Raw genomic sequence first — 15,415 nt, 5'->3', positions numbered from 1 at the left:
ACCAATGTAGCCTCATATAAAAATTATTTGAAAAGTGTTGGGTTGTTTCTAATTGTATATTTTTAAATATTCTTGGAAATTAGCATATTGTTTCATTATTGTAACCATACTTTTGTATTATGCTTTGCTCTGTTTTGCAACCACCAATCGGTTTACTATTCAAAACACTATTTTAGTTAGTAAAAAAACATTGTCTTTTAAAGATACAAAGAAAGCTCATATATTTTACATAAAACACAAAGCTTTCCTCAAAAATTGAAAGACAGAATATAAACACAGAAAATGCCAGAAGGTTGCTTTTTTTTTCTGAAAAGTTTATTTTACATGTGGATTTAGGGAATTACTTCAAATTACATTAAAATATTAGTATTATGTCACGATCAATAAAATGTAGACCAAAAGCACACACACATACCACTGAGAACCACAAGAACCTTCACGGATTTCTCCTGACTGATACACTTTTCCATTAGATTCACAGGGACAGTCAGCCTTCAACACGCATCTCCCTTTCTCTCCAATATCATCCAATAGATAACCTAGAGTACATTATATAAAGTTAATCTTGAAACTATATAAACATCAGTAAATTCTCAAGCAGTGTGTTGCAAAATCACTTTTGAGGTTGTTCTTTCAAGTGTAAACATGCACTTAAAATGATAATTTCTATTTAAGAAATTTGAGAACTGGCAAGAGTATAGACAATTTTCGGAGCCACAGAGCAGTCCTTTTGAGCCTAATACAGAGCTAGCGAATCATCTGTGTAGTACCATGGCCCTCAGGTATTGTAGAGACAGAAATGCACATTAACTTTAAAAGTCTCTCTACCCCTCCCCTGCAGTATGCTAGAAGGATGGATTATAAATAGGTAATAATTTGTTCATTAAATATCTTGTTAGAAACAAGATCACACTATAACTGAGTCACTTCATTTTCAATTGTTTTAGTGTAAATAGTATTACCTTCTGGGCAGGTGCAGCCACTCACACATTCAATGCCTTGAAAAGGAGCCACATTAGAACAAGTTGCAGGATTTGAGGGACCACATTCTTTGTAGATATGTTTTTCTGGGCATCTAGGTTTTTCTGGAGAAATATAGAAACATGTATACATGGAAAATAAATGCGATAAATACATAATATTCTAATGTGGATCTTTTCAAATGGGATTCTTTGAGTCTACTTTTCAAGATATGTCAGTTTTTAAAGATATTCAGTACTAAATTATGCCAATTTCCTATGCATTATTTTATGATACAATATTTAATTTGGAGGAAATGTATATTATATAGTATCATTTTACCTTACTTTGAAATTGATATTCTATTTGTATTTTAACTTATAAAGACTGAACTAAGTATAAATGAAAAGTATATTCATATTTGTATGAAACTCATTTAGGTTTTCTAATTTTCTGAAAAAAATAATTACTCATCAACATACTTTCGATAACTTTTTCAGTTATTTTTTACAGAGTTTTTACAGAATTTCACAGAATTATTCATTTTTCCCAGTGACTTTTACTGATTATAAAGTTCCAAATTAAGATCTTAACACAAAGCACTTGTAGCAAGTAACCCCACAAAATGGACCTCAGTTTCCTCACAGGTACGTGTCAGAGACAAGATTATGGTCTCTGAGGTTTCTTCCAGGGCTTAAGCATTTGAGAAGACTACTTTGAAACACATCCCAACTTTAAGTGCTATAGAAGCTTCCTGATTTGGAATCTACAATATATTTGAAACCTACCACAAACCACATCAGGATCGTCTCTCCAGGATACATAGGTGCCGGGACCATCTGATGAACAGAGGCGGGACAATTCTGCATAAGTGTCACAGGTGGACTTTTTGTCTCTACTTTGGCAGTACTCATCAATGCAGATCATTTTGTAGTTGTTGGATAAAGTGCCAACCTTTCCACATTTCTCAAAGTAGGTTCCAATAATTTTGTTACAATGCTAGGAAATAAAGCATGAAGTTTTAAGAAAACAAAGGAAAAATGAAGAATCAAATGAGTATTTTGGGAAAGATAAATTCAGAAATTTATTTTGCATAATACCCTGTAGCTTTGACAGGAAAATTCTTGAACACTGGTTGAAATGGGGAGTTTTGAATCATTACATTTGGTACAGTGACTCCTAAAAGAAAACTTCACCTCTGATACTTTTGATTGCTATATAAGGACTTCAAAATTTGTTGTACCGAAACTCATCCAAAATTTCTCTAAAAGTGACATGAAGTTTAGAACTTGAGAAAATGAAAGGGGTGAGAAAAGGAAAGTTTGTCAATGTCAGAGATTGGGATGGTGAATGATTGATACCACAATACACAGAGGGATATTGACCCTTTAACTGTCAGTCTGCTTATATCTGATGAGCAAAAAAATAAAATGGACTGATTCTGTGCTTTCTTGGTGGGGGCCATGTGAGTCTGCTCTGGAAACAACATATCTGTTCTCATGTTGTTTAAGGAAGTAAAGACATATTGTCAAGCACAAAAAGTTCAAATTTCAAAATATTTTAATTACCACATAGCTTTTTGCTATCTTAACTATGTTTGTTTTCAGAGAAATATAAAAGCTACTAGCAAGCAAATAACACAGTTTGCACCAATTAAGCCCCAGGACAACTGATAACATTCTCCAAGTGAGGTATAAAATTAAGTGAAATGAAATCTTCAAAGATTGTTTGTTTTTAATGTACTATTCTTTGTGTATATTTCTCACTAGATTACAGGTTTCTTTGGAGCAAGAAATAGAACTTTATAATCTCTAGGCTTAACACAATGTCTTGTACATAGTAAGTTCTTACTAAATACATATTGGCTTTAATATAAATTTGTATACTCATTCAACTAACATTTTTGAGCAACCAGGCTCACACACTGTGCAACTACCACAACAGTAAAACCTAATCTCTGTTATCACAGAGCTCATAATCTCTTAGGAAACATGAGAAAAACATGAGGAATTTTTATAGATCATAAGTACCAATGAGTGACATAGGGTAACAGAGGAAAGAGAAAGCAATTCTAACTGCAAAACTCAAGGAGCATTTCACAAGGAAGATAGCAGATGACCTTAGTTTGCTTTGCTAAAAGATGACAAGGTGGTTATAAATACAATACCCATTGTCAATTAAAACACAAGTCTCTTCTACCTATACTATTCATACATATCTTGGTCTTGAGAATTTTGTTCTAGATTGAAATAAGAATATGTGAAAATTCCTTCAGTCATCAAATGAGTGCAATCTACCAAATTCAACATTAAGAGTTTCTGCAAGTGCAGAAAATTCAGAATAAATGATGACTATTTTCAAGTGGTGTAGTCAAAAATATTATCTGTAACTTTTTCAGAAAGAAGGTAAAGTACACTGGAGATGACAATTCAGACTGGCTATCTGGGGCGAAAGTAAGGGAGTGAGAGCAGAAAGGAGTTCTTAGGAATGCACTACAGGGATTTCTAAACTGTAAGAGTCAAGTCAGTCCTTATTAAGAAATAATCATGGAGAGGTGAAGCATGTCAGTTTACAGACCAACTAAAACACTGTTCAAAGGAAATTAGAATTGTTACACTCATATATAGTAAATATCATTTTAAAAAAAACACTTATTTTAGCATCTACAGCTAAACTAAAGCAGAGAAACAGACCACAGGGACATTGGAGAGGAAGCAATGGCAAAATTCTAATAAGGTCTGAGTGTTAGAAAAGGATGTTGGCTATCCAAATTGAAACCAAAGGGAATATTGTTGAAATCTGCTATTAAATGAAATATATATTTCTTACATGCACTCCATCTTCACAAACTTGATAGCTTTTGGTAACAGCTTTGGGACAATTACCAGGAATTTTACTATTGTCAATGTGCTCATTAATATCTTCTCCTTGAAAAGAAAGCAATGTTAACTTCAAGATATTCATTTTATATATATATATATATATATACACATTATTTTCAAGATAAATATGGACTTGACAATATAAATATATTTTTTATTTTAACAATTTCTCATTCTATAGACAAATGCAAATTGTTAATTGTTAGATTTATCCAAATATGAAAAATTACTTTATAATTTCCTTTTGGGAGGCAATTTTCTTAGACAAAATGCATTGAAATCTTACCTGGAATGCTGTTGAAGTCACCACAAAGACCACAAGTTGGATACTGCTTGTGAAGAGTGAGCTTTAAAAAAAGGTTACGTGTATGTTTATAAAATATTGAAAATATCTCAAGACAAAGTTTAACCAAACCAAAAGACAGGCCCTCTTCATGTTCAATTTTACCTAAGCTGGTTACTTAGGAATGTATTACAGGGCCTTTTCTAAAGGATTTAGATTTAGAATTTGGCAAGATCCTGACTTCACTTTTACTAACTGTGTCTTTGGGTGGATTATTTAACTTTTATTAGCCTGAATTTCCTGAGTTCCATCATCTGTAAAATAAGATTAATAACCATATTTTAAATATTAGATAATCCTTAGTACAGTGCCTGATACATAGAGATTTCTCAATAAATCTTAGTTCTTATTTTCCTTATATTGTATTATTTTATAACTGAAAGTAAAGAACAAAAAGCACAAACTATAAGAAGATCATAGATGGACTTACCGAGAGTTTATTATTTTCATCCCACATTAAAGACAGGATTCCTCTACGGCTATTCAGAACATTATGTTCTCCATATTTCTTAATGTGAATCATCTTATTGTCATATGGTATCTGTACACTGAAAAGTATAAAATACAAGTACATATAAAAGGTGTAAGAACAGTATTATTACATCATGTTTTTTTCTGGTAATTCATGTTTCTATATTTAGTATCATAAATATAATACTGCTAATAAATAGTAAAGTTTTTTTTTCTGATCATTTCAGAAGAAGAGACACAATGGCTTTCATCTGATTTTGGAAAGACTTGTAAGGAACAATGAATAAATCTTTGAGGCTTTGGAGAAATGAACAAGAAGAAACTGGTCCATTATAAGAATAAAATGATTAAATAATTTGAAATGTTCACAAGCAGAATATCATGCCTCACTTTCTTATCCTGAAAAATATTCAAATATGTCATCCCTTCCAAATATAAATTGCTACTTCTAAAAACAATGGCCTAAGTTTTAATGTATTGTAAAAGCTCAAATTTTTATTTAGCATTAAGCATGCAAATGAAAATTGAAATATTCTATTAACAGTTTTGTTGAATATGCATGTTGCCCCAAATCTAGATATTCAAAATAGTCAAACAACAGAACTACTCTTTTTTTCCCAGCTTGTGATAGGAATAAATATAATATCTTATAATCCCACATATAGCAAAGTCTTATACATTTTACAAGAACTTATTATAAATATCAATATGAGCACCAAAATAGGAAAAGAGTACTATCTCTCCCCTAATAAACCTTTTATTTTCTTTTTGCTCAGGTTACTTCAAGTGATTCTATAGCCTTTATTCAAAACACTGTGACATTTACCTTTCTCCATTAACTAAAATGATATTGCCAACAATAGAGATGACATTACTGTCTACTATAACTGTTATTTTTTCAATCTCACTATCATTGTTTCGTTTGATCTCAATATTGAATTCTCCTCCAGATTCAACACAGTGACGGCAGAAACTATACGTGCATGAAGACTCAAAGGAAAATACACGGCCGTTGAAAGCTTTATATGCTCCTTTGCCCCAAGTAGAAACTTCACCTACAAAATATTTAGGGTAGAATATTCATTACTATTTAGAACAATTAATGTAGCTTCTAGTTTCGGTTTTTTAAGTGTTTATGTACCAAGAAAAAAAATCACTGAAAGGTACTATTCTCACATCCACCTTAAGTCTGTATTTTTCTTTCTTATATACTGCAAAATGTGCTAAAAGTAATATCTGAGTACTTGCAAATACCCAAAGTTGGCTAAAACAAAAAAAGTAAAACATCTTGTTTCCCAGTGGAAAAGGGAAATTGTCTCTACTATGGGAAGGGATATATGGAGGGAAGCTGTGGTCTGTTTGCTTGTTTGTTTTGCTTTTTGTAGAGCTAGCTTTTCTAATGTTGTCTGAGTGGGTTATCATTAATATTAAATAAGTATAAAGAATTATATTATTTCTCTATATACATATATGTGTATGTACATATGTTATGTGTGTGTATATACGTTATGTGTATGTGTGGTGGGTGTCTGTGTCTGTGTGTGTGTATAAAACAGATAGATGATGGAAAAAATTTTTAAACCAGTTTCAAATTTTCGATACTTTGAAACCTCATTAGGTACTGGTTGTCTTGGTCATATAAATATGGATATAAGTCAGAGTCATTTTTACTTACCAATAGTTGTGTTTGTTTCTGAGTATTTGGGGGTTGCTTCTGGAATATGGGTTCCTTTTCCTATTCAACACAATACATAGATTACTTAAATTACAAATATATATTGACTTTAAATATACAGGATATTTGGTCTTCTACATGGGAATTTAAAAGTTGGTATTGAAGGCCATCAGTGGGTTTTTTTTAATCCTAAATATATAATTTGATTTTGTGACAGCTATGATTTGTCAAAGTCATATGTATGATTATCTTTGAAGCCCATATTTTTTCTTGTAGCAATCAGCCACAATATGTTCAGAAATCATTGACAGTTTATTCATTTTGGGTCAGGTACAATTAATAACATATGCTGTATTCCTTACAGAACTATATTTTCAACTTCAAAAATAGAATATTTGTAGTCTATTTTTATTGGAAAATGCTACCCAAACAGGCCCAAGATAGATTTTATTAAATCAGCCTACTGTATAATACTAATAACTCAATCATCTATATACAAAAATAATCAGTTCTCCTGATCAAAGGGAAAAATTCATAACCTTGAAGATTTGTTTCCCATTATCATTTATTTCCAATGCATGGACCCTTTTATGCAACCAAGTAAACACATGAAGTCTTAGAGCAAGGTTTAAAAGCAAGCAGAATAGAATAGTAACAACAATTTTAAAAAGTGAACATTTTGATAGAATTTTAAAATATTTTTCACAATGCCATTTATGTATATCTTGAGGCCACTTCTCTTTGCCCAGGTTGAGTGATAATAGATTAAATTCTTAATTTATTTATAAAATCATTCTTTAAATACTATATCTAAAATGATAAAGGGGAAGTTGTATTGTTTTATTTAGGTTCTATTAAGATATAATTTAATCTTTCTTATTCAAAAAATTGTTTCAAGTATCCAATTGGTCATCTAAATTTTAGTACTGGAAGAGGAGAAGCACTTAGATGTTCAATGCTACATGAGAAACACATAATAATATCAAGGCCTAGCAAATCAATAATCAACAGAACATCTTACATATACATTATAAACACTGAACATTAAAAATCAAACTACCTGGAGTGCTGAGTAGTCCAGAAGTACTGTAGTCAGATGAGCTTGTGACACCTATTTAATACAAAATGATTAGGCTGTTTATGTGTATAATTTTATCTGGTAAAATATGAAAAAAATATTTTTAGATCTGATGTATAAACCATAGATCCAAGTTCAGCAATGGTATGCTAGCAGACTTAAAACCACGTGAAGCTATATAAGAAAAAAATATTATCAACTCAACAACCTGCTGGAGTAACAAAATTATAAGTCTCACTACTAAATGAACTGACACCAAATTACTTTATTCCAGATAAATTGCCTTAAAACTTGTTCAGGGAAAGAGAAAAGGGTTGTGTAGACAGGACTCCAAGTCTGATATTTCAGTTTCAACCAAACTTACTCCCACTTTGAATTGTTTTACACTTGGGAAACCTAGGTACCATTTCAAGATGTCAACTGAATAAAGGATTCTGCATTCACAGAAACTGGAAGTATTAAAACTATTAATCTAGATGAACTGAGATGTTCAATCTCAAGATGTCTGATATCAAGAGACATTAATGTCTCTGTCCCTTAGGAACAGAGACTGAGAGGATATCTGAACTACTGGCATCAGAGCCAAAGTCTTTATGTCTACCCCTAACAGATGTACTGCCACTCATTCTATCCCCTCCAAGTTCATTGATTCCAAATCCCTGTTGACCAAAAGCCCCTAATTTGGATTCTAAGTTTCCAGAGCTATCACCAAAAAAGGTATTACCATTTCTCAAATTGGTGTCACCTGCAGAATATAAAATGACTGTCACAGAGTATATTGAAAATATTTTATGATTCAGAAATTTGTATGCACAAATATGAGATATCAATACCTAGATCATTGGAAATGGATCCTTCAGATCTAATCACTCAATTTCCTTCAACTGTTTTGCTACTAAAGTCACCATCACCAAATGAACTCAAACCAGAAGCTCCAAAACCAAATACAGCATTGCCCTTCCCTGCTCCAAGTTCCTAACTAAAGACCCCGTTCCAACGGATGAAAAAAAATCAAGATGTTATCAAAATTCAATCTTTAATAATTAGTTAGTTTGTTGTGAAATGTTATTTAGAGAAAAGTGTTTCCACTACTTAGTTAATTTAATTAACTTAAAATTTGCCAGAATGAGTCTTTATTGGAATACCTGAGCTACTGACATCAGATCCAAGGCCTTTAAATCCAGCCCCAACAGATGCACTGCCACTCATTCTATCCCCTCCAAGTTCATTGATTCCAAATCCCTGTTGACCAAAAGCCCCTAAACTGGATTCCAAATTTCCAGAACTATCACCAACAAAGGTATTCCCAATTCTCAGACTGGTGTCACCTGAAGAATATAAAATGATCATCACAGAGCCTACTGAAAACATTCTATGATTCAGAAGTTTGTATACACAAAAATGAGATATCAATACCTAGATCATTGGAAATGGATCCTTCAGATCTAATCACTCAATTTCCTTCAACTGTTCTGGTACTAAAGCTGCTGTCACCAAATGAACTCAAACCAGAAGCTCTAAAACCAAATGCAGCATTGCCCCTTCTAGCTCCAAGTTCCCAGCCAAAACACCCTGTTCCAACTGATGAAAATATCAAGATGTTATTAAAAATTAATCTTTTCTAATTAATTTGTTGTTAAATGTAAAGAGAAGTATTTTAACTAATTAGTTAATTTAATTAATTTAAATTTTTTCTGGAATGAGTCTTAGTTGGAATACCTAAGCTACAGGCATCTAAAACCTATGGATTCACCCCCAGCAGATCCTTTACTGCTAATTTCACTCCAATCAACTCTACTGACTTCCAATCCCTTTTGACCAGATGTCCCCAAACCAAATGCTAAATTTCCAGAGGCACTGCTACTAAATCCAGCCCCTCTGCCTATGTTGGTGCCTATGTTCAGCTGTCTGCTGAAATTAAAAAAGATTGTCACCAGGGAATATTTAGGTACAACTTATGAGTCAATACTTTTTATGCACAAAACCTAAAGTGTAGTACTTAGATCACTGGAACTTGATTTTCCAAAGCTCCCTGTTTTATTTTTACCAAAGCTTTTTATTTTCAAGATCACTGACACCAACTCTGCGTGAGCCAGAATTACCAAGACCAAATCCAAATTAACCTGCCTTTTTACCATCAAGTCCAAAATCAAAAGACAAATGGAAACTTAAACTGTAATCAGGAGCAATAAACAAAGGATGTAAATCATTTGTGTTTTTTCTTAATAGAGTCTAGATCAGAATTCCTGAGCCTCTGAACTGAGAGCCAAAGCCAAAGCCCAGCGAGAACAAACTCCTTGCTCTTCTTCCTGTTTCCACCAATTTCCACGTCTTTTAAGATAAGTTGCTCTGACACAAAAAATACCTATACTTACTGTACTTTATTGACCCTCACTTCTGTCACTGACTTTAATTTCCAAATATAAAAAGCTATTTATCCACACCATTTTGTTTATTGAAAATATAATATAAAACAATATTGAAAACCATTTTGAAATAAAAATCACTATAACAAATTTTAACACTTTTGTTTTACTTATCACCTCCTAATTCTTGACCGTAGATATACACATTTGACAGTTTCAAACATTCTTGCATTCCTTTTCAAGACAATTAGTTCAAATATGAGTAATAGAACTTAAAAAGTCAAATTCATACAGAAACATAAGACCAAAAAGTTTCTGTTTCTTATGACAAAACTTGGGAACAAGAGAGTTTAAGTGGCTTTACCAAAGTCCACAGAAGGTTAGTAGAAAAGACTGGATAGAAACCGGATCTCTTCATTCCAGGTCCAAGTCCCTTCATAAAAGCATTCAATCTATTGTCCCTTCTAAAAGCATTCAATCTACTTGCCTCTTCACTAAAATGTTTAAATTGATTTCTGTTGAAGATAACACAGATCCTTTAAGAATCAAACATAGTTTAAAAATCTTTCCCATGAGTCCCTCCAACACTAAATCTGTATTGGTCAAAAAATAACCATCAGTTCGTCCTTTGTTAATTGATTGCTTTTTCTGTCAAAAGCAGAAACTAAGAAACAACTTAGAATACTTGTTTCACTGGCAGCAGAATTAGAGCTGGCTAATCCATTTACTGAATTCACACCAAATCCATTTGGCCAGACGGACCCCAACCAATTTTATTTTTATTTGAAGCAGTGCTGCAAATTCACCAGAGACACTGTTGGCAAGACCACTTGCTAAATTGGTTTTCTCTACCATACAAAAAATAAGCATTATCAGAGAACAGTTGCATTCATTCATATTATACAAGAAATTAACACATTGCTTGAACTAGGCCTTCATTATAGTTTTGAATGTATCATCCCCTCCCTTCCACATATCTTTCCATATATGATTCCACACAGTGTAACTAGGGGTGTGCATGGCAACAAATTTACCATGAAGTTTGAGAGAATTCCATAAGAAAAGTGAAGCACTAGGTTCATTTAAGATAAAGTTTCAATATATCCTATAGAATATGAGCAAACCATTCACACCTCAGTGTTGTAAACAAGAGCAAATATCTGTGTTAACTTATTAGTCATACTGAGCTTGTCAATCCCAAAACAGATGACTGAGCAGATAGGAAACCTTTGTGTCTTTCCTGAAGAGATTTCAACCGTATCCCTACACCTAAAACTGCTTCTCCCTTTTCAGTTATCACCACCTGGACTCAAATATTAAATTTTAATATAAAATATTGAAGTTATCTTCTTCACTGTATCTCCTTCTTTCCGACTTTTGCAGAGGTACAAAATACAGAAACTTCAGGGACCAGGCAAGTAATGGAAAAGTTTGAGTCAGCCAATAGGTAGAAGCATATTGAATCAGAGAGGACACGCCTCACCGAATGAAAATTAAAATTATTTTCCAAACAAAACAAAATTAAAGGCCACAAACAAACTGTCTAAAAACCCTACTTTATAATATTGCTTGGCAAACTGAGTATGCAATTTCAAGAGAGAATCTTGGTATAGAAAATGGATTGTGGTTGCCGACAGAAACATGAGAGATTCTGCACTAAAACTGGGTCCAGGAAGCATTTTAAATTATTAGTTTATAATCATAAAAATGATTGATCTTCACAATAATAGTAAGAAAGATAGCATAAGAAAATAAAAATTATCAGGAAGAATTTAATTTAATGTAAACTGCTTTGCCAAAATTCTCTTAAAACAGAATTCATCGCTCTCATTGGCACTGGAATTAGTGCCTTTAACTTTTCACTGTTACTATTAATGCCATGTGCTGCTAATAAAACAAAGATGATCAGATTATCCCAAATGAAAAAAGCACTTCTAGGTCAGTATTTTTCTCCAACAGTAACTGCTGGGGTGTCTTTTAACTCTAAACTGTTGGCATCCTGAGGTTCTCTCGACCTGTCTTCAGCTTCTCCTTGAGCACTAAATCCACTGTTAAAGAGTGAACCAACAAGAGATTTCTTTCTCCTGTTTGAGTCACAAAAGGATAAGCTACTGAGCAAAAAAGGACCTAATGCGAATAACAGAAGATTGTATTTGAAAACAGTATTGCTAGCACTATAAAGGGTTATTGGATTGTGACACTATAAAAAGCCGTATTTTATTTTGTGTAAGTGCCTTTACTCTGGTGGCACTTGGAACAACCTACACCCCTTATTGACTTAATCACTATGCCCATATCTTTTTGTCATAGTTCTAAGACTTCAAGAAAGAGATGAATAGAGTTGTGAAGATTTAATTGATGTGCAGTAGAAATTCTTCCTCTCATGGACAGGGCAGAAACCTCCCCATCTGCTTCATTGTCTACCGCTAAGCTCCAAGTTCCATTGTTCAACCCCCTCTCATCAAAATATTCTACCATGTTGGATCCACACTGTCCTTGGCTTAGTAACAGCTGATAAATTTAAAATAACATAACTGATTCTCTTTTCCATATTTCTACAAAGAAAAAAAGATGAAAGCATTTACTCATAAATTAACATTTACTCACCTCCAAGTCTTAGCTTAAATGTCATCTCAGTGAGGCATACTCTGACAGTGTAAATTTGCAACCCCCATTTTAATCCTCCCAATTATCATTATATTACTCTAATTTATTCCATAGAAATTGTCACCCTGTAGTATATCATGTTTACTACTTATAATGTTTATTGTTTATGAACTGTCTCCTCCTTCCAGATTTTAAGCTCTATAAACTCAAGATTTTTGCCTGTTTTATTCACTGGGGTATTCCAGATGTCTTGAAATGTGCCTGAACCATAAAGGACACTCAATTAATATTTATTTAATAAATGCATTCATCAACAAAGACCTTTTGTTAAGGTAATATACACTGAATTACATGAGTTATTTTGTGCTTTCTGTCATACCATTTATGTTTTTTTAAATCTCTATGATAAAATTAAAGTACTTTAGAATTAGGCCTTAATAACTATGATATTCTTGTAAATTTGTGGAAGACATGCATTTTGGTCACTAACTAGACAATAAAATAAAATATGTGATTTGTAAGCAAAACTTGAAGACTATGTAAGAGCAAATACAAATAAAAATAAGAGACAATTCTCTCTGTTGACAATAAGGGAAGAGAGACTCTCCTCATTTTTAGATCATTTACTTTAGAAAATTGTGAGTTCTTTGCCTACATCTTTAAAATGTTTGTAAATCTTTTTAAAGGTTATATAAGCAACCCAAGAATGTTTCTTCGAGGGATTGGTGACCATCTTTTTGAAATGCTGTCATCAAGGGAGAGAGCTCCCCTATGTCCTAGGTGATATGAACATAACTTCAGCTGGTGTCTGGCTCCAAGCACAAACCTACCTCTTTTATGATTTTTAAAGATACAAGAAAGTACTTTTTTTCTTATAAAGGCAATTAGCAAACACAGGTGGCTACCCCAACTACCAAGCAAATTTAGGACAAACCATGTGTGACAATTGGTGATGTCAAGTGCTCTTACTTGAGGACTAGTTATTGTTCATCTTGAGGACAGGTATGTAGTGAGTTGTATCTGCCTGGCTGTATAAAAGGGTGAGATTTCTTTCTGTCCTTGCAATCTCTCCATCAGATTGCCTGTGACGTGTATCACATTCTGGTTTAATGCTTATTCAGTAATAAAACTGTTTTCCTTCTCTTCTACTTTTGTGGAGAGGTTTTCTGGGGTGACAGGAGATTTTGTTTTATCTTTTTTTATTTTTGTTTTTATCTTTCCTCAACAACTTCTTTTGTTTTTATCTTTCCTCAACAACTCTTGAACTTCTTAGCCATTTTCCATGTTTACAGCAAAATTATTTTTCTATAGCAAACAATATACAGGAATAAAATATTAATGATTTTGAGAATAGTAATGAGTTAGTCTACTATGTAGTTGGATGAAGAGGCCCCCAACATTTAAAACATCATGAAATTATAATATTTACTTATTAGTGTTTGGTTTAGGAGGAATTCAAGTGCTGCTTAAATTACAGCCAATTTGTATTATTATGTTATTAAGTAATCCTCAAACCACTATTACATTTACAACTCTTCTCCATATAGAGCTTTTTTCTTTTTCTGAGCTTGCCCTCTACCTGCCTTACTTCACTACACACTCTTCTCCTTTCCTCTTTTATCCTCTCTCTCTCACTGTCTTTCTTCACTGCCATGTACTTTTATAACTGCATCTTGAAATCTAAATATCTCAGTCTGATGGAAAAGCAGAAAGAAATAAAGCCATATTCAGTAGTGGGAAATATATGAGCTTTTGAGTCAAACTCATCTGGACTTCCAAACTTGCAATCAGAATGGCCTTTGATAGGACCTCCCTTAAACTCAGACAAGAGGGGTTCCTACTTTAAGCCACACAAGTTTCACTCTGGCCTTCCTTGAGTCATGGTCCTCCTTAGAGGGCAAAGAATACAGACGTAGGGTCAGGTGGATATGCTAACCCAGAGCCAGGACCATCTTCCCTCCTCCACTGTAGATCATACTAAAGCCCTAGGGCCCTGTAGTCTCAAGCATGTTACCGTCTTTCTCAAGACTGTCTTTCCAAGGTTAGACCACATCACAGGAATGAGAACCCCTAGGCCTGGGGGGATGGCCAGGAGGTGGCTGTTTATAGGAAAAGTAGATGGAACTGAGACATGCAGGTTAGGGTATCCCTCTATGTGTGTGACAAAGCAAGGAATGGAAAGGGCAATGGGACAGGAACATTGGCAAGGGTACTGCCCATCCCATTCTTGGGTTGAATTCCAGTGATCTGAAAATTCTGCATTGGTATCAGGCCTTCCAGGTTGTCACAAATATATTTTTGTCAAGGTGGAAGAAAAAACACATTTTAATTAGATGTTTTTCTTTTTATTTATGCATATGCTATGTAGACATTCATTTTTATTCTTGCCCCTGGCTGTGCCCTTGACCTGTCCTTGGATAAATTATTTAATACTTCTGAAACAAAGTTTCCTTATCTATTAAACTGAGAGTACATAATAAATGAGGATAAAACAATATCTACTTCATAATATATTTATTAATTAAGTAAAAGAATTAAATGAGATGAAAGCACCTCTCACAGTGTCTGGCACATAAATAGTCAACAGTCAAAAGCCACATATCTTTTAATATATTTCATTTTCTTCACCAAACTTGTCACATCAAACTCATGCAGATTCATTTTATTTCACTTATTTAATTCATGATAAGTATTCACTATATCCATCATACCTCTCCTGAGTTTAACCTCACAGATATATTAGATCCTTCATTTTGTTGGACCAACATTTCTTCTGAATTTATTTCCTCATTCTATTGTTGAAATGAATAGCCTGGTATCTTAGCCAGTGTGCCATATTCGTTTCTACTAACTATTTTATCCTTCTCATATTTTACTATATAAAACTTATTCAATATATAAATATTGCCATTGGGGTTACCAGTAGTAATGGCCAGTTGTATGTACCACATCTTAGATGTGTAAAAGTATCTTACTTGCCTTATCTCTTTTAACTCTCTTACTCTTACTCTTTAACTCTTGCCTTATCCCTTT

General features: G+C 33.2%; 2 protein-coding genes across 2 annotated transcripts in view; both read right to left on the bottom strand.

The window, feature by feature from the left end:
* The window catches only part of MUC19 (mucin 19, oligomeric), a 90,534-nt gene extending 85,892 nt beyond the window's left edge, over window positions 1-4,642 (bottom strand). Inside the window, exons 1-6 of the mRNA XM_049694431.1 lie at window positions 4,616-4,642; window positions 4,129-4,189; window positions 3,790-3,887; window positions 1,749-1,959; window positions 963-1,085; window positions 416-539 (exon numbers count right to left, since the gene is read on the bottom strand). Of these exons, the coding sequence (XP_049550388.1) occupies window positions 416-539; window positions 963-1,085; window positions 1,749-1,959; window positions 3,790-3,887; window positions 4,129-4,189; window positions 4,616-4,642 (644 nt within the window). The remainder of the gene's footprint in view (window positions 1-415; window positions 540-962; window positions 1,086-1,748; window positions 1,960-3,789; window positions 3,888-4,128; window positions 4,190-4,615) is intronic.
* Window positions 4,643-4,874: 232 nt separating this feature from the next.
* LOC101275564 (mucin-19-like) lies at window positions 4,875-12,407 on the bottom strand. Its single transcript, XM_033412372.1, is given in 11 exon segments — window positions 4,875-4,953; window positions 5,483-5,711; window positions 6,332-6,391; window positions 7,392-7,442; window positions 8,011-8,154; window positions 8,555-8,737; window positions 8,826-9,002; window positions 9,151-9,320; window positions 10,263-10,423; window positions 11,733-11,902; window positions 12,383-12,407. Coding segments are annotated over 11 exon segments (1,449 nt in total).
* Window positions 12,408-15,415: the final 3,008 nt, after the last annotated feature.

This window comes from Orcinus orca, chromosome 11, assembly GCF_937001465.1.
Source record: "Orcinus orca chromosome 11, mOrcOrc1.1, whole genome shotgun sequence".
Lineage (NCBI taxonomy): Eukaryota > Metazoa > Chordata > Mammalia > Artiodactyla > Delphinidae > Orcinus > Orcinus orca.
This window is presented reverse-complemented; position numbering and strand designations above follow the sequence as displayed.